General features: G+C 38.6%; 1 protein-coding gene across 1 annotated transcript in view; it reads left to right on the top strand.

The window, feature by feature from the left end:
- The first annotated feature begins 9,371 nt into the window (after positions 1–9,371).
- CYTIP (cytohesin 1 interacting protein) overlaps positions 9,372–24,901 on the top strand; it is a 32,374-nt gene continuing 16,844 nt past the window's right edge. Inside the window, exons 1-3 of the mRNA XM_004608116.2 lie at positions 9,372–9,542; positions 20,802–20,851; positions 21,050–21,104. Coding sequence (XP_004608173.1) covers positions 9,372–9,542; positions 20,802–20,851; positions 21,050–21,104 — 276 coding nt within the window. The remainder of the gene's footprint in view (positions 9,543–20,801; positions 20,852–21,049; positions 21,105–24,901) is intronic.

The raw sequence follows: 24,901 nt of genomic DNA, 5'->3' as shown, positions 1-24,901 counted from the left end.
TTCAGACTTCTTCCCTTTGCAAAGGAGCCACATTTGAAGAAACTTTGAAATGTATGAGTGGCTTGACATTTTGCTATTGAGGGACTTAATAGTCTATTATTCTTAGCACAATGTGTGCTGATTCTTTCTCTCTTTGTAGACCTGTTGCTTCCAGCATTCACAGCTCAAGAAAACCATGTGGCAGGACTAGGAACACAATATAAAACAGTTACAAGCAGAACTGCTGTGACTAAACCTGGAGCTGGAATTCTCAAAATCCTCTCATGCCTTCTTCTCTTCTTTCATGCTCGTGTAATTCAGAAAGTTGTCTTTCATTTGAGACATCAGATAATTTTGCAGATAGTCTTCTAAATTCATTATTCTTTAACACTTGATATATCACTGCATCACTGTCATCCCAATGTTCATCGATTTGTTCGAACGGGTGCCAGTAACATCTTCATTTGTCTGTTTCATTCAGGGTCAGGGGAATGAGACCCATTATTATTACTGTTTTTGGCATATCAAATATGCCACAGGTAGCTTGCCAGGCTCTGCCATGCGAGATTCTGCATTGCTCTCTTCTGGGAGCTTTGTTTTATAGTCTCTGGATCTTGGCTATTGATGAGATTACTGGAAAACAGGATCTGGGTGGAGAAGGCCCAGTCCCAATCTGAGCAGGCTTGGAGATCTCAGCCACGGGTCCCCCACACTTGGGTTCCTCTGCCGATTCCTTCATGGGTGAGGATGTCTGAGCATGTGGAGAGCATCTTGAGCATGGCTGCAGCTGGGTTCTGGAAGTTTTTGGCTGCTGTGGCTCTGCTTAGGGTGGGGAAAGAAATTCAATTCACCCCACTCCGAGTGGGCCCCGGTGAAGACAGCCTGGTGCGGGGGCAGAAGATTCTGCCCTGATGGTGTGTGTGTGTGTGTGTGTGTGTATAAATATATATGTATGTATATATATGATTCTTGATATATATATTCTTTAATACTTGGTGTATATACATACATATCACACACATACATATAAACATCTTGCATATATGCCAAAATACCATTTTAACATGTCCACAAACACCCTTTTAAAAACATACACACATCTTGATTATCTACAAGTGACCACACGTGTTTTGTAGTTTCAACTTGGCCCTGTGAGAGATGCTTCTATTCCAATAGCCCACTGTACTCAGAGTATTCTCCCTAAACCTGAATTCAACAAAAATTAATCAAGGCCTGGGAGATAGCTCGAATGGTCGAGCACACAAAAGGCAGGCAAAAGACTTTGCATTTGGTCTCAATTATCACATGGACCCCAGTGCATCAAGAGGTGTAGCTCTGCTAGCTCTGAGCACTACGTAGTGGAGCATTGAGCCATCAGTCCTATAGGTTTAGCATCTCCTAAGACCTCCAAAGTCACTGAGATTATTCCATAAAATGAGTGTACTAAATAAATGTACAAAGAGATCCAATTCTACATTTAAGTGAATACCTGAGATACCCAGGCTGGAGCAATAGCACTGCGATAGAGCATTCGCTTTACACATGGCTGACCTGAGTTCTATTCCTCTGCCCCTCTCGGAGAGCCTGGCAAGATACTGAGAGTATCTCGCCTGCGTGGCAGAGCCTGGCAAGCTACCCGTGATGTACTTGATATGCTAAAAACAGTAATAAGTCTCAAAAAGGAAATATTATTGGTGCCTGCTCAAGAAAATCGATGAGCAATGGGATGATGAGCAAAGTAACCTGAGATGCCCGGGGTGATAGCTCAAAAGCCTAGAGATTATGCCTGGCATGTGGAGATCCAGAGTTCTATGTCCAGCACCAGTAACCCCAGAGAACTGCAGTTTGGTCTCCAGCACTCCTGGCTCAAGCAGTACTATATATATCTCTCCTATCTGGAGCACCTCTTATAGCCTAGTACTCCCTCTCAAAGAACCTGGCAAGGTACTGAGAGCATCTTGCTTGCAAGTCTGGCAAGCTCTCCGTGGCGTATTCAATATGCCAACTATAGTAACAATGATGGGTCTCATTGCCCTTACCCTGAAAGAGCCCCCAATGTGACATCACTGGGAAGAATGAGTAAAGAGAGGCTGCTAAAATCTCAGGGCCAGGACGAATGGAGACGTTACTGGTGCCTGCTTGAGCAAATCGATGATCAACAGGATGACAGTGATACAGTGATACAGTGATCTGGAGCACCAAACCATCAGACCCTCACTGCCACATATCACAGGGAGTGGTCCGTAGGCTACAGGGCACTGCTGGGTAGAACCCACTCCTCCCCCTAAAAAAGATAACAGTAATTTTACTGAGTAGATCTATGAAAATCTGATCACAATATTTTGGATTTTTGCTTCGTTTTTTGTTTTGGGACCACACCTGCTGGTACTCAGGGATTATTCCTTTCCCTATGCTCAGAAATCAGTCCTGACAGTGCTCAAGGGACCATATCGGTTAGGGGTGGGGAAGTTGAATGCGATTTGACTGCCTGCAAGGCAAGAGCCCTAACCACTGTACTAACTCGCTGACCTCTCAATATTCTCTTTAAAGCACCCAGATTAATTCAGGGGCATAATCTCTTGTATGATATTGCCATCAATTCATAACTTGATGATTTGATTGGATTGTAATTTACCAGGTCATAATGTTGCTTCCTTGTGCTTGTATTAAAAACTATAAAGAGGGGGCTGGAGTGATATCACAGCGGGTAGGGCATTTGCCTTGCACGCGGTTGACCCAGGTTTGATTACCAGCATCCCATATGGTCCCCTGAGCACCACGAGGAGAAATTCCTGAGTGCACAGCCAGGAGTAACCCCTGTACATTGCCGGCTGTGACCCAAAAAGCAAAAAAACAAAACAAAACAAAAAAACTATAAAGGTATTCACAATCTCGCTCTAAAGGGGAAGGGGAGTAAGCAAGAAAGTGTTTCTATGCAGCTCTTAATGAAGCAGAAACCCACAAACCCACTGGTGTAGTTCAGAAGCAACTGGCACAAAAGCTGTTCATGAAAGTTTACCCTTTATCGGAAGGGTGGAGAAGTCTTACCTTTAGAGGCCCATTTCTGTGGCAGTCTGGAATGAGGTATTAACAGAAGTCTGCTGACTTCTGATTCACAAACTGCCCTTCTGATGCTTAGCTTGAGAAAATTTTCAGGACTTCAAAATAGATATGTATTTAGGCTGGTATTGGTGCTTTGCAAAGGCAAGTGAGGCTTATCTGAGTGGCCTCCTCAGAGACACCCACCTGTACTATCCATGCTAAAGGATGCAATTATGTATTCCAGTACATAATTATATCAAAATTGTATACCAGAACATGACTTGTGTGCATGCAGCATAAGCAGAGAATGTGCTTAAGATTCCACTCTGATGAGAAACATTTCATTATTTTTTTTAAAGGTTGTTTTACTTTTTCTCTTTTCCCTGTTATTGGTCATTATGAACATCGGATTTTTGTCTCCCCACCTCCACATCCCCCAACGGGACCAAAGAACACCTAGGTATTTGATTTCAGGTAGATAATTGGGGTCAGAAATCACATAAGAGCGGTTCATATATTTCCATTTTTATTTTACTATAAAGGTGAGTACATAAAGCATTAATGCAAGTCAAAATGTTTCACCAATTCAACTTTATAACAACTATAAGTAAACCAATTAAAATGTTCTGACAAAGTTTGAAATACCAGAATTAAGAATTTTTTTTAAAAGTAAATTTCTTAATGATGGCAATTAAATGTTGTTTGCAACATTTTTATTTTGCAGTAGGTTTCATTCACTCATTGCGCTTTTCTGAGCCATCTCAAATACATGCAGTTACATATGTCTAGTGCTGTCTGTCTTATGTACTACTTCTGTACATTTTCTATTAATATGTATTAACAAAATATATACATAATATTAGCTAGTGCTAAATACTATTTCTATAGTTAAAGTTTTTCTTTTATGTGTATATGTTTTCTTAAATAAATCACAATTCAAAGCTCAAATTTGGCTTATATTCATATTAAAATATCTCCTCTGGGGGCTTAATCACTGCATTATTTCCTTTTTTCAGAGTTGGCTACTGTTTAGTGAATCCTGATTGTAAGATTTTAGTTTTCTCTTTTTTGAAGAAGACTGCTCCCAGACAGGGCATTGAAAGTTTGGAGAATCTGGAGACCCCAATCACTCAGGACAGTCACTCAGATAAGGTGACAAATAGACAAAGCAAGTTGTCATGGTTCCTGAACTCTCCTAATGTAAAAACACTTACAAATTCAGCTGACCTTAAGTTTTTAACAATCCAAACAAAATCTCACAGTATTTTAGGAGTTCAAAAAAAAAAGAAAAGAAAGATAGACATCTTGAGTAACTAAAGACAATTAGCCAAAACAAAATAAGCAAATAGAATTTGGCAACTAACTCAAATCAGAAGGACAAAGAGAAATTTTTATTTTTAACAAAGCATTTATTCCTCTCCTATGTCTAGCCTGATGACTAAATGAGGTGACTAGAAGTAATAGCGAGCATTCGAATATTAGCTTTGAGTATGCTTTGCACACACTGACACATCATAGCAGGAGTTTCATATGTATTTTAACCTTTAGATTGGGGGGAAGGAGTTGTTCTTACTGCATGTATGAACATTTGACCACAAATAGGACAACCCTTATATATTTAAAGCGATTTAAAATTTTTCCTTTGAATTCTTTTTTTTTATCTGAAAATATCTGCTTCCTTTTCATTATTTGTATGACTTTTTTTAAAAAAACCCCTTTATTGTAGGCACTGTGGCTACAATATTGTTAACTATAGGCTTCATGCAGAATGCATTCATTCACCACACCTTCCTCTTCTGTCCACTTTCCTCCATGATCCTGCATCTTCCCTTATTCTAATCCCCTATTCTTCCCCCCACAGGATAAGCCTCTACTGAAGACCAGTTTTTGTTGCCTTTGGTCATTTATGATACCCCAACTATGTTTCTTCATATTCCACATATGAAGTAGATAATTCTGAGTCTGTCCTTCTCCTTTTGACTGACTTCTCTCAGCATGATACTTTCTAGATTCACCCACATAGAAGCAAATTGCATGACTTCATCTTTTCTTATAGCTGAGTAGTATTCCTACATATATAGAGCATATAAAGATTTACATGGCTTCTGTTCTCAGTTAGAGAATGTGCAGTAAACTGTAACCTTAGTATTTTCTCAAAAGAATGACTTCACTAGGGACATATTTCAGAGGATAAAGTTAAATAAGAATTTGATACTAATTTATTTTATATTGGTACTTGCAGCACTTCTAAAATCTTCTGGGTAGATAGCTAGCTTGGTCTTACAGAATCATCTAACATTAAGAGAAGAATACAGGAGGAGTTTTGTTACCAGCAGCAGCATCATCCCGTTGATCATCCAATTCCTTGAGCGGTCTCAGTAATGTCTCCATTCGTCCTAGCCCTGAGATTTTAGAAGCCTCTCTCTACTCATCCTTCCTAATGATGCCGCATTGGAGCCTCTTTCAGGGTCAGGGGAACGAGACACAGCTTGTTACGGTTTTGGCCTATTAATACACCATGGGGACCTTGTGAGGCTCTCCCATGTGGGCAGGAAACTCCCAATAGTTTGCCAGGTTCTCCCAGAGGGAGAACTAGGCTATAAGATGTCCCAGAGCTTGGTTTTAAGTCTCCGGATGCTGGCCGTTGATGGGATTACATGGTGCCGGGCCCCCGGCCGCTCCACGAACCCTCTCCCCCCGCCCTGCCCCACACCCCCAGCGCAGGAGAGTTTAAGCTAATAAAATTGTCCTACGTTATATTCTAAGAGAAATTTGTAAATAATATTATAACACCATTGTGATTAAGGATTTGGCATTAAATTACATATGTATGAAAAGTTTTCTGCTTCCCTATATTTTTTTCACAAAAGATACTTTTGAATAAGGATGTTTTTTGACATATCTAACAACCAGTAAAATATATGATCTCTTATAATAAGAACAGGGAACTGACCAACCAAAATAGATTCACACACAATATCCCGTTAATCACCGATTTCTTGGGCAGGCTCAGTAACATCTCATTTCGTCCTTTCCCTGAGATCTTAGAAGTCTACTTCGACTTGGCCCTCCTAACGATGTTGCACTGGGGGCTCTTCAGGGTCAGGGGAATGAGATCCAGCTTGTTACTGGATTTTGCATATGAATACACCATGGGGAGCTTGCAAAGCTGTCCCATGTGGGCAGGAAACTCTCAGAAGATTGCCAGTTTCTCCTAGAGGGAGAAGTAGGCTAAAGATATCCGCTTCTGAGAGCTTACTTTTAAGTCTCTCTCTGGATGTTGGCCTTTGATGGGATTACACACACCTGGGTTTCTCTGCCAGTACCTTCATGCATGAGGCCTGTCCGAACGTGTGGAGAGGAGCCTCCAGCATGGCTGCAGCTAGGTTCCGGTGGTCTTTGGCCACCGAGAGCTCTGCTTGGGCTGGGGAGGGGAGCTGGAGCCCATCCCCTCCGAGGGGCCGGGGAGAAGACAACCAGGCGTGCGGGCAAGAGACTCTCTTGTACTGACTGAATGTCAGAGCTTCCTTTTAAACACTGATTTTATACCCATGAGTTCACAATGGAAAGATTCTACCTACCAAATACATTTTATAAACTAAATAAAAAATAATCTATTTTCAATTTTTAGCAATAGCACAGCGGGTAGAGAGTTTGCTTGCATGTGGCCAACCCGGGTTCGATTCCTCCATTCCTCTCAGAGAGCCCGGCAAGCAACTAAGAGTATCCCACCCGCACGGCAGAGCCTGGCAAGCTACCCATGGTGTATTGAATATGCCAAAAACTGTAACAACAAGTCTCACAATGGAGATGTTTCTAGTGCCCACTCAAGCAAATTGATGAACAATGGGTCAACAGTGCTATCGTGCTACATCTATAATTTATATAAACATTTCTCAACCGGGAACCATATGACTCCACTGTGGGCCTCCAGGATATTCCAAGGGGGGCATGGGTGAAATTGCATAAATGTGGGACATAGCATAAGACTAGTGGGACAACTGGTAGGACTGGGTGCTGCAGAAAAGAAACAAGGTTAGAATGAAACCATGGCAAAAAGCAATGTAGTAGTAGAAAAACTGATTTACACCATGTTAAAATAAGTAGTATACACGAAAATGATAGACTTTTAGCATTCATCCATAAAACTTGCCCAGTTATTTGATATCAGAAAAAAATTGTGAATTACATTTTGAAATAATAAAAGTAATACCTTAACTTGATAAAATTCCTGAGGGACTAAATAAGTAGGTTTGCTTTAAGTCATGTATCTTGTGGCTGGAAATATTTTTAAAATCAATCAATCAATCTCTCTCTCTCTCCATGTATACTTTCTCTCTGTCTCTCTGTTCCGCCATCTCTGTTTCTCACTGTCTCTCTTTGTCTCTGTCTCTCTGTCATAAACACACACTTCTAGCATATTAAAAGATTTATTCAGTACTGGGGATTCAAGCTACCTTTGAGTATACAAGGCACACACTCCAGCCATTTGAGCTATCTACCCAGTTCTATGTTTAGTATTTCAAAAAATTTTTCCTACTATTTTCCATAAAGGTTGTACTACTTCGCATTTCTACCACCAGTCACATAGTCTTTCCTTGTCACAAGGTCTCCACCATTCACTTCGTCTTATACATTGTGGCAGGTTGTTTAATTCATCTGGTCCTTGAAGGCACCTGTGCTTGTAATTCCTGCTTAGATAACTCTATGCTTTTTTTTAGTGACATAATTTTGTCCACATACTAATCCAATTTTGTTTTTATACATATTTTATACTAGTGTTTTAAAAGTTTCTTAATTGGCTCTATCTACTGAAATACTGCTAACTCAGATTTATTTGTTCATATTTTCTTGGAAATTCTGTTTAAGCTGAAGTCATCATTTTAGTTCAACACTTAACACTTTTGAAAAATATACAATTAATTTTTTAAATTATCTTAAAATGACAATTGTCTTTGCGGGGTTTGTTTTTGTTTTTGTTTCTGGGGCCCACATTCATTGGTGTTTGGGGGCTACTCAGCTCTGTGTTTCGGGAGATCAAAACTGGCTCAATTGTATGTAAGACAAACATCTTTACCCTGTACCATCTCTCTGGCCCTGAAAAGTTGAATGTTTGTACTATATAAAATTTAGCTTTAAAAAATATATTTCTGGGGCTGGAGTGACTGTATAGCCTGCATTCCTCCAACCCTGGATTCATATTCCCAGAGCCATATGGTCCCCCAAACCCCTCTAGAAGTGATCCCTAAGCACAGAGCCAGGAATAAGCCCTGAGTACAGCCAGGTGTGTCCCCCAAATAAAACCAAAATTTAAAAAAAAGAAAGAAAGAAAAAGAAATTACTCCTCCATACCTTCTCTGCTCCTTCTCTGACACCCACTTCCTTAAAAATACCCATCCCCAAGCCAGCTCCCAGGAAGGTAACTGTAATCTTAAGTATTGTACATCTGTATCCTGGGTCCATATGCACACACAGGGGCCAGCTGGGAGCCTCCTTATACCTCCTTGGTTTCTTGGTTATTTTCTTCTCCTTCATTTCTCCTCTGGAGCCACGTTGTGGGTGACAGAGCAAAGTCCTCTCTAGGATATGGGCACCTTTGTCTTCTAAATTTGCTAGTTTCACCCTCCCTTTATTCCTTGTAAAGATGATGATAGGTAATTTTTGTCAGGGCAAGGAGTAGAAGGGCAAGGAGAAGAATGCTGAATGATAACAGCCCAAATGGCAGGTATAATGTCTTTTTTTTTTTTTTAATGAATGTCAATGAGCAAAACTGTACTTTGGGGAAGTACACTGCAAGAGCCCTGTGAGAGAACATGATACGAGGGGACTTATAATTTTGCTTATATTCACAAGAAATGAACGTTCACAAGGCCTTACATTTACATTGCACAACTCCAACTTTTGTATTAAGAGAATTGATGGGAAATAAATGACAGACTTGGGGAAGTTTTTATTTTTTTCCTTAAAGGAACAAAACAAAACAAAAACAAAGGGCAGATGGTGTTTTGAATACCGCTTGCCACAGAACATGAAAGCATGAGATTTCTGGCCATTTGAAGGAGACAAAAAAGAAAAATCTCTCTCTCTCTCTCTCTCTCTCTCTCTCTCTCTCTCTCTCTCTATTTAAATGGTAAAACTAGCTTCAGATTCTCCCAAGAGCTAAATGAAAAAAAGAAACCATTGAGAAATGGGAGTGAGCTGCAAGATAGGGTTTGTGTAACAAGCACCTCAAACCACAGAAGTCACATGGGTTCTTTCTGCCCTGCTACTGTGAGAGGGCTATACTTTTAGCTTCCCCCATCCTGCAAGGCCACTCAACCATGTGCTAGCTGGAGTAATCTTTATTCGTAATGTCTTTACAAAGGCTCATGCAACAGAGCAGCAATGGCAACTTGGTGGACTTCTGCGCTGGTCCTGAGTGTAGCTCTTACTCCACACTCACAGACAACCAGATGGATGATAATAGAAGGATTCAAATGCTGGCAGACACTGTGGCCACTTTACCTCGGGGACGAAAGCAGGTATGATTGCTATTTTGTACATTTGAAAGTGTTCTTTCTTGGGGGTGGGGGGAGGGGAGATTGATAAATTTGTATCTGACTGTATCCTAAAAATATTATTGTGGGGGCATTGAAATTAGTGGCTACAAGTATGGATGAGAAAGGATAGGAGTTCCAAAATCTGTACATTAGTCAGTTTTAAAACTACCATTCATTTTTTGAAGGCCATAGTTAAAAAAGAAGTCTTTCTCATGTGAAGTTTTATTAAGATAACAGGCAAGTTATGAAGCACATCAAGCTTGAAGATGTTTTGTATGGACACAAGAATTTGTGACTTATTAACATGTTTTCCTTTTATTTATACCACTGATTTTTTTTTCTTGTTTAATTTTCTACCTGCTCCATGAGAATCAAGCTGGTTCACAATTAAATGAGCTTACTTATTATTAAAGACTTATACAGCACAATTTATTATTGTTTCACATTTTCTTTGATCATGATGAGAATATTTTTTGAGGACAAGTTTTACTAAGTGAGCAGTCTGTTTCTGGACAGGGGCATGTATCTCAGGCAACTGGGAATTAAGACTTTTTTGGTTAGGCAAGTTCCTAATTGAGCAATATCTTGGCCGCTTATTAACTGTGGGAACTTGAACAAGACCCTTGCCTCTCTGGACTTCTTAGTTTTTGTTTTATAAAGTGAAAATAAGAACTGGTATATGGATGTTTTCTGTGACTTAAGGGTGAAAGCATGCAGTTATTTACAATGTGATTGAATGTAATATGTGTTCAATTGTTCTATTGTTATTTTATTGCAAAGTTGTTACTGTAGAGGTGAAGACTCATTTGGAAAAACCCATAGCTAACAGAATTTATTTGGAAGTTTTACTTTTCATTCTACAGTTTTCCAGTTTTGTTTTAAAAAAATCTCTTGGGGACCAAAAGCTTAAAGTGCTTGCCTGACACAGAGTCAGTCCCAGTTCAATCCCCGACACTACAGTCCCTAAGCACTGAGCCAATTGTAAGCCTTGAGCCCCTCCAGGTATGGTCCACTACCCCCAACCCCATAAACATTTACAAAAAAGCAATAACCTTAGCACCTTTCCAGGCTTTAATTGTATACCTCGCTATAGCACTCTAAGTACATATATATCAGCATTCAGATAAAGGATTTCTGCAGAAACTACTCAGAAGTGCTTTTAGTAGGACTTTTGGCCTAAATCTTATGTCTATTACATATGTCCCATAGACTTTCTAGCTTCAGGATTAGCGGTATAACATAGTGGGAGTGTCATGATTATTTTTTTTGACGATGTATACTGCTGATTCTTTGTTACTTTCCCCAGTAAACATAAGGGCAAAATTTACCATAGTTTGGGTTGTTGATATATCTTTTTAAATTCCAAATGGATTTTATAATATTGAGTTTAATATAATAATGAAAAGTTTAATCAATCTACTATCACTATTAAATAAAATAAATATGAGTAATCCTAAAATATCTATTTTGTTTTGTTTTCAGAAGTTTAGGTAATGAAAAGATAAAAATAATGAACACATTTGTACGTTTTTGAGGTGGATAATTCAGTAGGTATAAAATGAATTATTCTATACTTCATACAACTTAAAACAACATAAATTTTCTAACCCAAGTTTATGTCATTAATGGATAGATATTCCAGAGCAAAATTAATTGTGGCTAAAGTATAGATTTGGGGGGTCTTCAGGGTTTGTTTGGGAGGAAAGCATACGGTTGTGTTGTCTCAGTGTGAGCCTGTGAGGGGAAGAGGGCTGTCTAGGAGGGCTGCTTCCCACACACTTGGACTCTTCCCTCCAAAGAGCTGTCCTGTGAGCTTCAAGGGCAGCCACTGTGTTTGAGCAGTAGAGAGCTTTAGGAACTTTATCCTAGGAATGCCACATGTGGTTGAGGAAAGAATGACTAATGATCAGGAAATGGTTTTTGTATCAGCTGGAGAAAGAAGGAATGTGGGAATGGAGATGTGCCTTAAAGAACTAAATATGAGCTGGAAAATCCTGAAAATTGTCCCAGAGCAATGGAACAGCAGATAAGAGCACCTGCCTTCCAAACATATGGTCATGAGTACAATCCCCCAGTGTGCCATGTATTCTAAGCATGATTCTGGTAGCTTTGCTGCCTAACACTCTCTGCAGTCCCTGGCATTGCAAGTGGATTCTAGCCACAATACAGTAGTCGATGTATGAGCTTCAAAGAGAAGAATGAGATCCCCCCCCACGTATTATAATAAAAAATGATATCCAAGTATCACAGTAGGGAAATGCAACTACTGGAAAGAAATGGGGTAAGAGCCAAAACTATAGGAAAGCACACTCAGGGAGTTTCATAGCCAAGTGTGCAAATAAGCACTTTAATCTAACATGTGATCCCCAGGGAAATAACACAGCTAAAATGATGTGTGAGTGTCACAGCCAGCCCTATGTACAATATGATCATGATCATGACAATGACAACAACATCAATAACAACACGTTGAAGGGAAAGAGGGATGAGAAAGGGGAAAAAAAAATTTAATCTGAAAGGTACTAAGTGTGGGCTCACACTTAGCCTGAATGAACAGCATGAACTTTAAGGGTCAATCAGAAGAGAGAGGGGTACCAGAGAGATAGATAAATGGAGTTTTTGGCATGTGAGATTCCCCTAAACAATGTACTATGTGTATGTTACTAATATGTATATCTTAGTATAATATATACTACATATATATACATACGATAGTGCAGCGGGTAGGGCGTTAGGGCATTCACCTTGCCTGCAGCCAACCCAGGTTCAATTCCTTCGCCCCTCTCGGAGAGCCTGGCAAGCTACTGAGAGTATCTCAACCCCATGGCAGAGCCTTGCAAGCTATCCGTGGTGTATTCGATATGCCAAAAACAGTAACAACAAGTCTCACAGTGGAGACGTTACTGGTGCCCTCTTGAGCAAATTGATGAACAATGGGGTGAGAGCGACAGTGATACAGTGATATATACATATGTACAAACACACATAATGTGCCACACCAATTCATTCATTTATCAGGCCATTTCTTTTATCCTGTCTCATCCTCTCCTACCCCAACATCTTTTTATTCCTTTTGTGAAATTTTCTTCTAAGAAAAAAAAAGGCAATGCGAAATCTTTTGTAGATGATATTTCTGATCTAGACAGTTATTATCAGTGAGACTTGATGACAATTTATTCCAAAATTTTAGAATTTTACAAATTCATGTTTGTTTCCTTGAACTGGTTTTTGGAGAACAATCACCCACTTGGCACTGACTGAATTGTGGGCAAACAGATCCCGGCAAGGCTGTCACATGAGCAGGTGTTTCCGTGCTCACTGTTATTTTCAACACTTTCAGGGCTGACGTCAACCATTCAGACTTCTCATTATTGCTGGCTTTGGTTTCTGCCAAGATGAACTCTTTAGCCTGTAGTTTCAGATGAATCTTAGTCATTTGGGTATCCGCATTCAGATTACTTAAAAATACATGTCTATGTGTGCATACTATCTTAATACCTGTATTTGGAGGAGGTGACAGACACATCAGCCTGGTTTCTACTTCTGAACATTGTTTTAGAGAAAAAAAATGCCCAGGGAAAGTACTGTAGGAAAGAGACAGGTGGGAACAAGAATTGTCTTATAAATATGATGATGCCAAAAAAGGAGGTATTGTGCCTTTTTTTCTTTCTCCCCAGAGGGAGCCAGCTGCTTCTGGAAAGTAGTTTTTACTGAATGCTTCAGTGAGAATCAGGGTGGGGGTGCAGTGGGGATGGGGGTGGGGTGGCACGCAGACAGGTGCAAAGCTTGAATGTCTGTTTGTGGTAATCCAAACTATATTTGCCTAATTTTCTTTGAGCTATTGAGTTATTGCTAAGTGGGTAACTCTAGGAAAGCTGATTTCACATAAACAAGTTGGGATATTGGCTACTGAGCTAACCTGGAATTCAGATTTTGTAGATCCTGTCTTAGGAGCTTTCAGAAGATTTCTGGCAGCACCAACTGTGACCAAATTCTCAAGCATTATTCACTGCCACAAAGTATTTTGATCATTTAAGGAATACTTTCAAATATAAGACAATGTATCACCATTTGATCAATTCTCTTTAACACTTATGGTGATATCCTTAAAGTCAGTATCTAATAATTGTGCTTGAAAACAAGATTCATAGGGCTGGAGAGATAGTACAAGGAGTTTAGGTACTTGCACAGAATCAGAGCCAGAACTAAAGACTGAACACCTCTAGGTAAGGCCCTAAAACAAACAAAAAAAAGGCGGGAAAAAAAACAAAAGGAAAATGAGGGTCTTGGGGATATACTGAGAATTCCTATCCCTAGGACACAATCTTCTAATTTGGTACCCCAAGGACACTTCTAAGTTAGGAAATAAACTGAGTTCAGCAATTTTAGTTTACTATATCTTAGAGTACTTTATGGCTAGTCCTTTTTAAGTGAGGAGCGACCCTCTTATGGCTCCAGGTATGAAAGCTATATGTGGAATAATTAGACAGAGGATGACAAGGGACTGGAAGTCAAAAGGAGCTCATCTTTGTAATTTCTGAAAAACAACAAATGACCAAACCAGAAAACCTCACCTCTAAGTAAGTGTCCTCCCTACCTCCACCCTACCACTTTCAGGAAATGAGTACAAAAAGTGGGGACCAGGAAGTCACAGTGTGTTCTTTAGCAGCAGAGGTGGCAATGCTAGCGAACTCTGCATTTCTTTGAGCAAACTGAGCTACACATTGCACATAATTTTTGCAAAGTGATCACTGGAAGCATTGATCTTGGTTTGCCATCAAACAGGGACATTATAAACCAGTGCAGGTTTACAGCACAAACTACACTTGGAGGATTAGTGCCTAATCTTTTCAGTCATCTGATTAAAAAGAGAAGTAAAAGGACCACAGTCCCAACCTCAGTCACCTTGATGTTAGTGGCTGGTTAGGGGTTAAAGAGCTTAATCAACTCAGCAGTCATCAATGAATGTGTAGATCGCAGGCCTGCCAAATTGCTAAACCAAGATTTCTCATATTAGATAATGTGTAATAAAAGACAGCTGTTGCCAGCATATGCTGTTCTAAGCACACTAGTTCCTCATCCATGAGTTTGGGTGCCTTTGCTACAATATTAATAAAAGATAATGACTGGAAGGGGAGGGTGGGGAGCAAGACTCCACTGATGAGACCTGAACATGAGTTGCATGCATGTTCTAGAGAAAGAGCTTTGAGGGAAAAAAGATTCTCTCCAAAGTGCAAGATCTTTGGTAACACCTTAGAAAGACTTCTTTGCCTTAAGCAGATCATTTAGTGCATGAGCAAGATTGAACCCTGAGAATATTACATGTTGCCGGAGTCTGACAGCCCAGATCAAAAGCAAGCAGGTTTTGTGTCAGGATGTGGCACGTGTCAGAGAATTTGATGGTTCCTAATTTATTTAAATTGTTTTCTATCTAAACGTTAGGTACCTAAGACAGACTCATTTCTAATCCAGAATGAAAACTAATTTATAATTTGAAATATAGATTTTTTTGTGTGGGTGTCACTGATAACCTAAATCAGTCCAGAGGAACTGAATTATCTGCGATGGGGCTCACTTTGTGTTACGTAAATATTTTCATTTTTGACTAGTCAGTTAGCTACAATGAAAGGCTAATAGGAAGAAATCTTCATTTTTTTCCATAGGGATTGAACCAGACAATGTTCTCACTAATAGTTTTACCACTTCTCCACTATACTTTTGGAATTGAGTTCCCACGCGATTCAGTGATTCCACTACTTGGCATCTATGCCACTGTCACTGTCACTGTCATCCCATTGCTCATCGATTTGCTTGAGCGAGCACCAGTAACGTCTCATTGTGAGACGTCTTGTTACTGTTTTTGGCAAATCAAATATGCCACAGGTAGCTCGCCAAGCTCTGCCATGCGGGTGGGGTACTCTCGGTAGTTTGCAATCAAACCCGGGTCATTGCAGTGCTTGTGTAATCATCAGGATATCCAAACAAACCGAATATCCAACATTAGATGAATGGATAGAGAAGTGGTGATACACTTCTGAAATGGAATACTATGGATTTCCACAACAGAATACTATGCAGCTACAAGAAAAGTTGAAGTTATGCAGCTTGTTGCAACTTGGATCTAAGTTAAGGATATCACTTTAAAGTGAAATAAATCAGAGGGAGAACAAATATTGATGTTTTCACTCATATGTATTTTATAGAGTACCAAGTCAAGGGCATGGAAGGTATCAAATAATGATAAACCCTTGGCCCTGGATCATAGAACTGAGATGAAATAGGGAAATTAGGGAGAAATAATGAGGTGGACTGAAGGTGACAAAAAGATATTGGGTAAGGATCTTAGACAGACTGGTGATATCGAAGTTATGCACCAAACTGTATGCACCAAACCCATAAGAATAAACACTAATAAAGTATGTGACACAAACTGCAATAATTTTTTTTGGTATATATCTTTTTTTATTGAATCACCAAACATTTTCAATGCTTTCATGTTTGAGTTTTAGTCATACAATGATCGAACACCCATCCCTCTACCAGTGCTTATTTTCCACCACCAATGTCCCCAGTATCCCCGCCCCCATCCCAATCTCACCCCTCCCCCTGCCTCTATGGAAGAAAATTTCCCCCATATTCTCTCTCTAACTTTGGGTATTATGGTTTGCAACTTTTTTCATAAAAATTTATTATTTTTTATTTTTTTAAATGTATCACTATGAGGTACAGTTACAGACTTGCAAACTTTTGTGCTTACATTTCAGTCATATAATGATTGAGTACCCATCCCTCCACCAGTGCCCATTCTCCACCACCAACCTTCCCAGTATCCCTCCCACCACTCCCATCCCATATCCCGCCCCACACCCCCTACCTCTGTGACAGGCTCATTCCCTTTTGCTCTCTCTCTCCTTTTGGGTGTTGTAGTTTGCAATAAAGGTATTAAGTGGGCATCATGTTTGATCTAAGTCTACTCACGGTACACATCTCCCATCCTGAGCGGGCTCTCTAAGCATCTTTTATTTGTCAGTACCTTTCCAATCTGAGCAGCACTCGAGGCCGGCTTCCAAGCCGTGGAGCAATCCCCCTGGTCCTTATCTCTACTATCCTTGGGTGTTAGTCTCCCATTCTGTTACTTTATATTTCATAAATCAGTGCAATCCTTCATTGTCTGTCCCTCTCTTTTTGACTCATTTCACTTAACATGATACTTTCGCTGTTGATCCACTTATGTGCAAATTTTATGATTTCATCTTTTTAACAGTATAGTATTCCAGTGTGTAGATATACCAAAGTTTCTTTAACCAGCAAACTACAATAATTAAACTGAAATTTTTTTGCTAAGGCAGAAAGGGAGATAGAGGATGGTATGGAGCATTGGGACATTGTGAGAGAGACACTCACACTGGTATTGGGATTGGAACTGGAATATTATACGCCTGAAACTATTATTAATAGCTTTGTGAGTTGTGGTACTAAGTACTAAATAAAAATTTAGAGAAAAACAAAGAAAAAAAGAAAAGTTACCAAGATATAAGGAAATTTTTATATAGTAATTATTTTATTTTTACTTTGCTTTTATTTTATTTTTTTATTAAAGCATTGGAATTTACAATTTTTTTTGTAGTTGAGTTTTAGACATACAATATTGCAGCACTGAACCCATCAGTGTCACCTTTCCTCCATCAATATTCCCAGGTTCCCTCCCATATCCCTCATGCCTTCAGCCTGCTCTCCTGACAGGCGCATATTTGTGGATATTTGGATCTATTATTCCTTAACACCATTGTACCTGAATCCCCTGACATGGCCACTGTTGTTTCTCATCTGTCTCTTTTAGGCCCCTTCCACTCAACCTTGGCCCCAGAATAAAGGGGGGAGAAGGAAATTTTTTCTTGATGGCAGCTTTAAAAAAAAATTTATTAGTGAATCATTGTAAGGTACAGTTACAGACTTCCAAACTTTTGTGCTTGCATTTCAGTCATGCAATGTTCAGTACCCATTCCTCTACCAGTGACCATTCTCTACCACCAGTGGTCCCAGTGTACGTCTTCCCATCATCACCTTACCCCCCAACCCCACCCCGCTTCTGTGGCAGGGCACACCCTTTTGCTCTCTCTCATTTTAGGTGTTGCAGTTTGCAATAGCGGAATTGAATGGCCATCGTGTTTGGTCTATAGTCTATTTTCAGAATGCATCTCCCATCCTAAGTGGACCCTCCAAGCACCCTTTACTTGGTGGTCCCTTATCTATCTGAACTGTTGATGGCAGGTTTGGATTTATATTGTGCTGAACAATTTTGGACTTGAATCTTTATAAAATTATTTCTTACTTAGAAGGCAGGTTAAAAATAGGTCAGATGAAATCCTGAAGTTCACACAAATTCCCTAATTCTTTGCCTAGCAAAAGAGCATTTAAAATTATAGCAGAGTCTCAAATTTTTATTGATTTATTTTGTCACTATTTATTTATTCTACCATTATATAGCTAAGCATTACTAAATATGTTCTGTTAGTCTTTTTTTTTATGATGAACGTTTTAGTTTGAGATTTTTATTTCATTTTTGTTTGTTTCATTTTTAATCTTGACACATATTTTGGGTGTTAGATTTTATTTTATATATATATATATTTTATTTTTGGGTCACACCCAGCAATGCACAGGGGTTACTCCCGGCACATGCACTCAGTAATTACTCCTGGCGGTGCTTGGGTGACCATATGGGATGCTGGGAATCGAACCTACATCGGCCATGTGCAAGACAAATGCCCTACCTGCTGTGCTATCTCTCCAGCCCCTTGATTTCATATTTTTAATCGAGGACACTTGAGTTTGTTCGATGACTTATTTCATGGATTAAGTTGAAGAACAACTTAACATATTTTTTCTGAACTTGAATATTTTATGTTGGATCCCTTTTATCTGATATTTGGGCTATACCAGGTGGTACTCAGGACTTTTTCCTGGCCCTGTGTTCAAGAATTACTCCTGAAGTTACATTGAAGACAATATGCAGTGCTAGGTAATGAAATGTGGTTGACTGCAAGTATTTAACCCCTGTACTATATTCTTTGGGCCCTACCTGGGATCTTTAATCTTAACTTACTAGTATTGTTGTTTAGTAACTTAATCTTAATTGCCAATTTAGTTATTTTCAATTTCCATTCTCCTCCAATCTCTGTCCTATCTATTGGGGGGAGAAAGAAAATAAAAAGCCCAGAAGCCTAAATCATACAAATAATTATGAACAGAAACAAGGTGTTCAATCCATTCCTTTATATGAATACACATATATGGTGCCAAGGAAATATTACAGGGGTTAAGACATTTACCTCCCATGTGGCCAACTGTTGTTTAATTCCTGAACACCTATAGGAGTGATCTCTGAGCACAGAATCACGAGTAAACACTGACCACTGTTGAGTGTGGTCCTCTACAACAAGAGAACAAGATAATAGCAATAAAAAGTCAATATACATATATGTCTTCAGATAACATATGAACTCATGAATGTTGATAAGTAAGGGTAATATTTTAAAATCTGAACACAGTTTTGATTATAAGCAGCATAGCTAGATATGGCCTAGTTTAGAAAGTTACAATGTGATTTATGGAGAAAGGATAAGCAGATGCAAACAATGGAAACAGATTATGAAAATATGGAAACTGGGAGGTAGGTCAATGGGCCAATGTGCAGTCCTCACATGCAGGAAAATTGTATTTGAACAATAACTTCTTATTTTTTTTAATTTTAGTGAATCACCGTGAGATAGTTACAAGCTTGCATGTTTGGGTTACAATCTCACAATGAGCAAACACCCATCCTTCCACCAGTGCACATTCCCTACCACCAATATCCCGGCATACCACCCCCCTTTCCAACCCTCCCCCTGCCTCCATGGCAGACAATATTCCCCATACTCTCTCTCTACTTTTGGGCATTATGGCTTGCAGCACAGACACAGAGAGGTCATCATGTTTGGTCCATTATCTACTTTCGGCATGCATCTCCCATCCTAACTGGTTCCTCCAGCCATCATTTTCTTAGTGATCCCTTTCTATTCCATCTGCCTTCTCCCCACCACTCATGAAGCAGTCTTCAAGCTGTGGGGCACTCCTCCTGGCCCGTGTATCTACTGTCCTTGGGTGTCAGACTCATGGGATGTTATTCTATAATCCACAAATGAGTGCAGTCCTTCTTATTCATACTCTTTTCCCACTTTTTATCCCCTCTGTATTTATATTCATTTGCACTGAGCATGCCTGCATCTCCTGACATTTTCCATGTTTCTGATAGATGACAACCACATTAGATAGCCAGGCCCTTTGGGAAAATGAGCAGCATAAACATGTTTTCTGAAACCTTTGACTAACACTTGAAAAATGACTAGTTGATACTGTTTAATCCTTAAGTAACAAACAAGAGTGAGAAAAAACACACACAATTCACTGCAATCACTTGAAAAGCAAGATGCCTTCTAGTGTTAACTTTCCCTCCATTTATAACGGTAAAAATGCATATTGAAGCTTATGTCACCTTCCCAAAACATGCAGAGGTTTGAAGGTGGAATTATTTATACCATTTATGCCATGCTGATCACTTACCTTATTGGCTGGCAATCTCACTTATTTAACTCTTCCAAAACTATTATAAAAATAAACTGTAGAAGTGTAGTAGTTTTGTATCCCGGTTTTACTGGGATTGTGATTCCTGAAAGATTATTTTATCCTGCTAAAAAAGTTACATATTGAAATATTATAATAAACATTTTCATTTCATCAGCATCTCCAAAACTGAAAATATTCGGATTTTATATGCCACTTGATGGGTGTGTGTTATTTTTCTTTGGATTCCAGTGTGATAACAAATTGCTATGATTAATCACAGGCTATTTTAAATACAGATTAGGTATTAGGGACTTTTGGGAAACTTTGAAGTTTGGCCACATTACATGAACTCTTTTACCACAGGATATTATCTTTAGCCTGAGTATTATTATCTAAGCTCATTTTATCAAAATCTAAGCCTCTTTTAATCTTTAAAAAAGAATGCCTTAATGACCCTTTCTCCACAGTTCTCTTTTGCTATCAGTTGGAAATGGAAATTACTGACTTCATGTAACAGTTTTCAGGAGCCTGGCCAAAGAATGTGATAACCAACAAAGTTCCTTATAACTTAGAACATTTTACAGATCAGTTTTAAGGACCTTTCTAACTGTGTTTTTTTTTTGTTTGTTTCAGCTTGCTTTGATGAGATCAAGTTCTTTAGGTGACTTTTCCTGTTCTCCAAGGTAAAGATTAATTTACCATTTAGTCTCTTACCAAGATATTTAGAAATCTCTCTCACTATCTGAGTCATATGATAGTTTACATAAATATCAGTTATTCTTAACTCTGAGTTAATTTGAGTATAAAGTATGTGTTAAGTGTGATCCTTTGATCTTCATGAACATTTATTTGTTTTGCTTATTCTTTATTTTATTTTACAGGAAACTTGTTTCTGTGGAAAAGCAGGATAATGGAACATTTGGCTTTGAAATTCAGGTGGGCAAATTTCAAATTCTTCAGACTGTCCGTGAAGAAAGCAACTTTGATAGTGTTGTTGTATTTACAAAGAGAGAATGAAATTAGGATTAGAGACTGATCAAAATGGTACCTTTTACCAGTATGTGATTGTTTGGGGTAGTTTTTTGTTGTGTTTTTGGTGCTCACAAGGAAACCACTGAAATAAATAAAGAAAACCCTGAGACATGCTTAGCTTCCTGCTGCCATCTTCCTCTAAGCCTAACACTGACAGAAATGCTCGTTATCATTCAGACTTTAAGAGAATGAAATACTCTTGTGCATTTGATATATTTCCATTTCTGATATATATAGTTTCCTAATTATTATTTGTATTGTATGTCAGGTTTTCTCTCTTTACATTAGTAGTCACAGAATGCTTAAAAGCATGGGTATTCGTGTGTGTTTGTGGACTACATCTATTTAGGTATATAGTATCATGTTTTGTTACATTTCAAAAATACCAGAGATTTCATATAGTATATAAAATAATATCTAAGTGAATTTTTTTTTTCTTTTTGGGTCATACCCGGCAATGCACGGGGTCACTCCTGGTTCTGCACTCAGAAATTACACTGGCAGTGCTCAGGGGACCATATGGGATGCTGGGAATCAAACCTGGGCCGGCCGCGTGCAAGGCAAACGCCTTATCACTCCAGCTATCACTCCAGCCCCTCTAAGTGAATTTTTTTATGTGGATTCAAACCAAGTTCACTTGGTTTGTATAAAATAAGTAAAAAAACATATATGTAATATACAAACATTTGCTTATACATTTCTTTATTCTTTAGGAAAATTTGAAGTATCTATTGTAATTGTATAAGAATTTCCTTTTTATTTTCTATCGGCCTATTTATGGTTTTATTTAGTTTAGGTCAAATAAAGTCTAATCAAGTTAAATGCAACACTAGTGGTTAAGCTTTTTTTCATTTTCTGTTGCACTTATGTTTCTTTTAGGATGTTTTACATAATCCTATTCTTACACTGCATGTCAACTTTTAGATTTTAACATTAGTGTTGCTTTCAGAAAACTCTGGTGGCTGAATATAATCTCCACATTGGAAAGTCAATGTGCATTTTAAGATTAGGCACTGGAAGCTGCTAAATAAGTATAATATATTTTATGTGTAAAGAAACAAGATGGAACACTAGCTGCCAGAAACAGAGAGAAGAGAAGATATCTTGGACTTTCTGTAGTTACTGTTTGGGAGGCACACCGGATAACACTCAGGCTTTACTTCTAGCTCTATGCTCAGGGATCACTTTTGGAGTGATGGGGGAAAATCTGTGGCACTGGAAACTGAACCCAGGTCAACCTCATGTGCAGTAAGTGCCTTACCCACTCTACTGTCTCTCTGGCCCCAACCTTTTACTTTCTTTTTAAATTTGGTGAAAACTAAAATGGTTTTTCCATAACGTATTAGAAGCATAGGGCTGTCTTTTATTTTTCATTCACATGAAACACTTTCAATTTGTTGTAGAGACACTGTGTTTTTTGTGACCAGTTATTATTTTTTTAAATTGTAGTCAGAGAGAGAGAGAGGACAAGGGATAAGGCACTTGCCTTATCTGAGGTCAACCTGGTTTGAATCCGTAGCGTTGCATATGATCCCCTGGACACTGCGAGGAGTGATCCCTGAGCACAGCACTAGGAATAAGGCCTGAGCATTGCTGGGTGTGGCTTCCAAACAAAACAAAATATGTTATCCACAAGGATATGTATTGCAGTTGCTTCCAAAGACAGATTCAATGAATACTACATTATTCTTATTTATTGTGACAAATGAGAATATTTTCCCTTACACTACTAGAAGTCATTGTTTCTTCATATTTCTGGCTTATACCATAAACATGTATTCTATGTAGAAAAAAAGAAAGAGTCAAAATCACCAGGCCAGAGCATCCTATCATGTTATATGTCACCATAAATGGCACCTTCAACTCCAAACTGCAGTATGTATATGTTGCTCGAGTAATGCAAAATATACTTATCAAATATATTTTGATTGTATGGTTTCCATGAGCTGCTTCTCCATTCCTTTATATGTTATTGGATTCTATTAAGAATTGCAGTGATCACAAAATGGGGGATGTTCTGAAAAAATGTTAAAGACAAGCTAGAACCTCATATTATTATTGTATTATATACCATTGTAACAAGTATTTGGGTTCTGGCCTACCAGGTAAAAGGTGTAACAGAAAAGAATAGGTCTATCCTTCTCTGGTTTAACATCATTGTTTACTGAGACTCATACAGCTTGATAGGAACATAGACTTTAGTTTATATTCATCTGAGTTCACATTCTGTAAGTGCTAATTTATGGAGTACTTACAGTTTCAAGTAAAGTAACACATATAAGTGCATACTCAGGTAAGAGCATCAGCAAATGACGAGTGTTATAATTAAGGTCATTGGTCATGAGCAACACTTTGTGGCTTCTGGTTTTTTCCAAAAAACTTAGGTGATTTTTGTCATCAGTTCCTAAAAATGAGAGATGAGAGAGGACAGAAAGAGTTGAGATATTTGTTTCTCCTTGATTTTCTTTTGTTTTCTGCGTTTTCTTCTTCTCACCCACAAATTTTGCACCAATTTTTCTCATTTGCATATAAACATATATGTGCTGGCAGCACTGGAAGTCATTACGTTCCCCTTCACTTCGATCACTGAACATAAAGGACAGATTCACACTGCTAATAAGAATTGTTATGACAGTGGTATCCCAATGGAGTTTCTATCATAACGGGCTCATGTTCCGCATGAACAAGACCTCTTTTTATCTCTAAAAAAAAAAGAGTGCATTTCTGTAAAGCTGTTAAAGTGGTCTTTAATATTGACAGGAAGGATACCACATGATTCTTAAAAGGGGCTTGCTTTTAAAACATGGCAATTCCAGGGAGCGGAGAGATAGTGTAAGGGTTAAGGCACCGGACTTGCAATGTAACCTATGCCAGTTTGAGCCCCAGTTCCACATAGTCCCTTGAGAACCACCCGGTGCAACTCTGTGTGACCTAGGGCATCGCTGGCTCTACAGGACCATAGCATCACTACATCCTCGGACCATTGCATTGCAAAGATCACCCTGTTAGCTGAGAATCTCTAGGAGTGGCCCCTTTCCCCCTTGAATGCCACTTGTGAGGCCCTTCCCTCCCCTAAAAAAAAGACATGTGGATTCTAAATGCTTTATAGAGTGAATAGAAATTCTTTAGAGGTTTAAAAATATTAAATTGCTTGCATATGACCATCTTCTGTAAACCTGTAAAGTATCAGTGTGAGTATCAAACATTCACTTCTCCAAAAAGACTTCTACTATAATGTGGGTTGATTTTAGGAACTGGATGTTTTAAATAGAACTCAATATTCTTTTTTTAAAATGTAAATGGAACTAGACATTATAAAATTAGGTGTGTGAAAAAGAAAAATATTTTGCTGTAGGTCATTGTGTCATTATCTAGAGAAAATATTTGCACAATGTTCTTGGTATAATTTGTAAAAAGCAAAAACAAACTCCCACCACCCTGAGTACATGACTAAGATGCTTTTGCCAAATTAAAGCAAGGAGCAAAGCATAACTTTTTTTCTAATTTATTTGGATGACTAATGAACCGGTGAGTATTCAGGGCAGGCATACCGGAGAGTGTTCAGAAAGGAAGGTAATTGAGTCAATTATAGTACTTTTGAATTAATGCGGGGCAGATTGTCATTATTTGCAGAACTCTGATTTGAAATAATTGTTGTTGGCATGTCTTCCTTGCTAGATGTGTACTGTTTCATATATTCC

This window comes from Sorex araneus, chromosome X (genome assembly GCF_027595985.1).
Source record: "Sorex araneus isolate mSorAra2 chromosome X, mSorAra2.pri, whole genome shotgun sequence".
Lineage (NCBI taxonomy): Eukaryota > Metazoa > Chordata > Mammalia > Eulipotyphla > Soricidae > Sorex > Sorex araneus.
The sequence above is the reverse complement of the archived record's forward strand: the minus strand, read 5'-3'. Positions and strand labels throughout refer to the sequence as shown.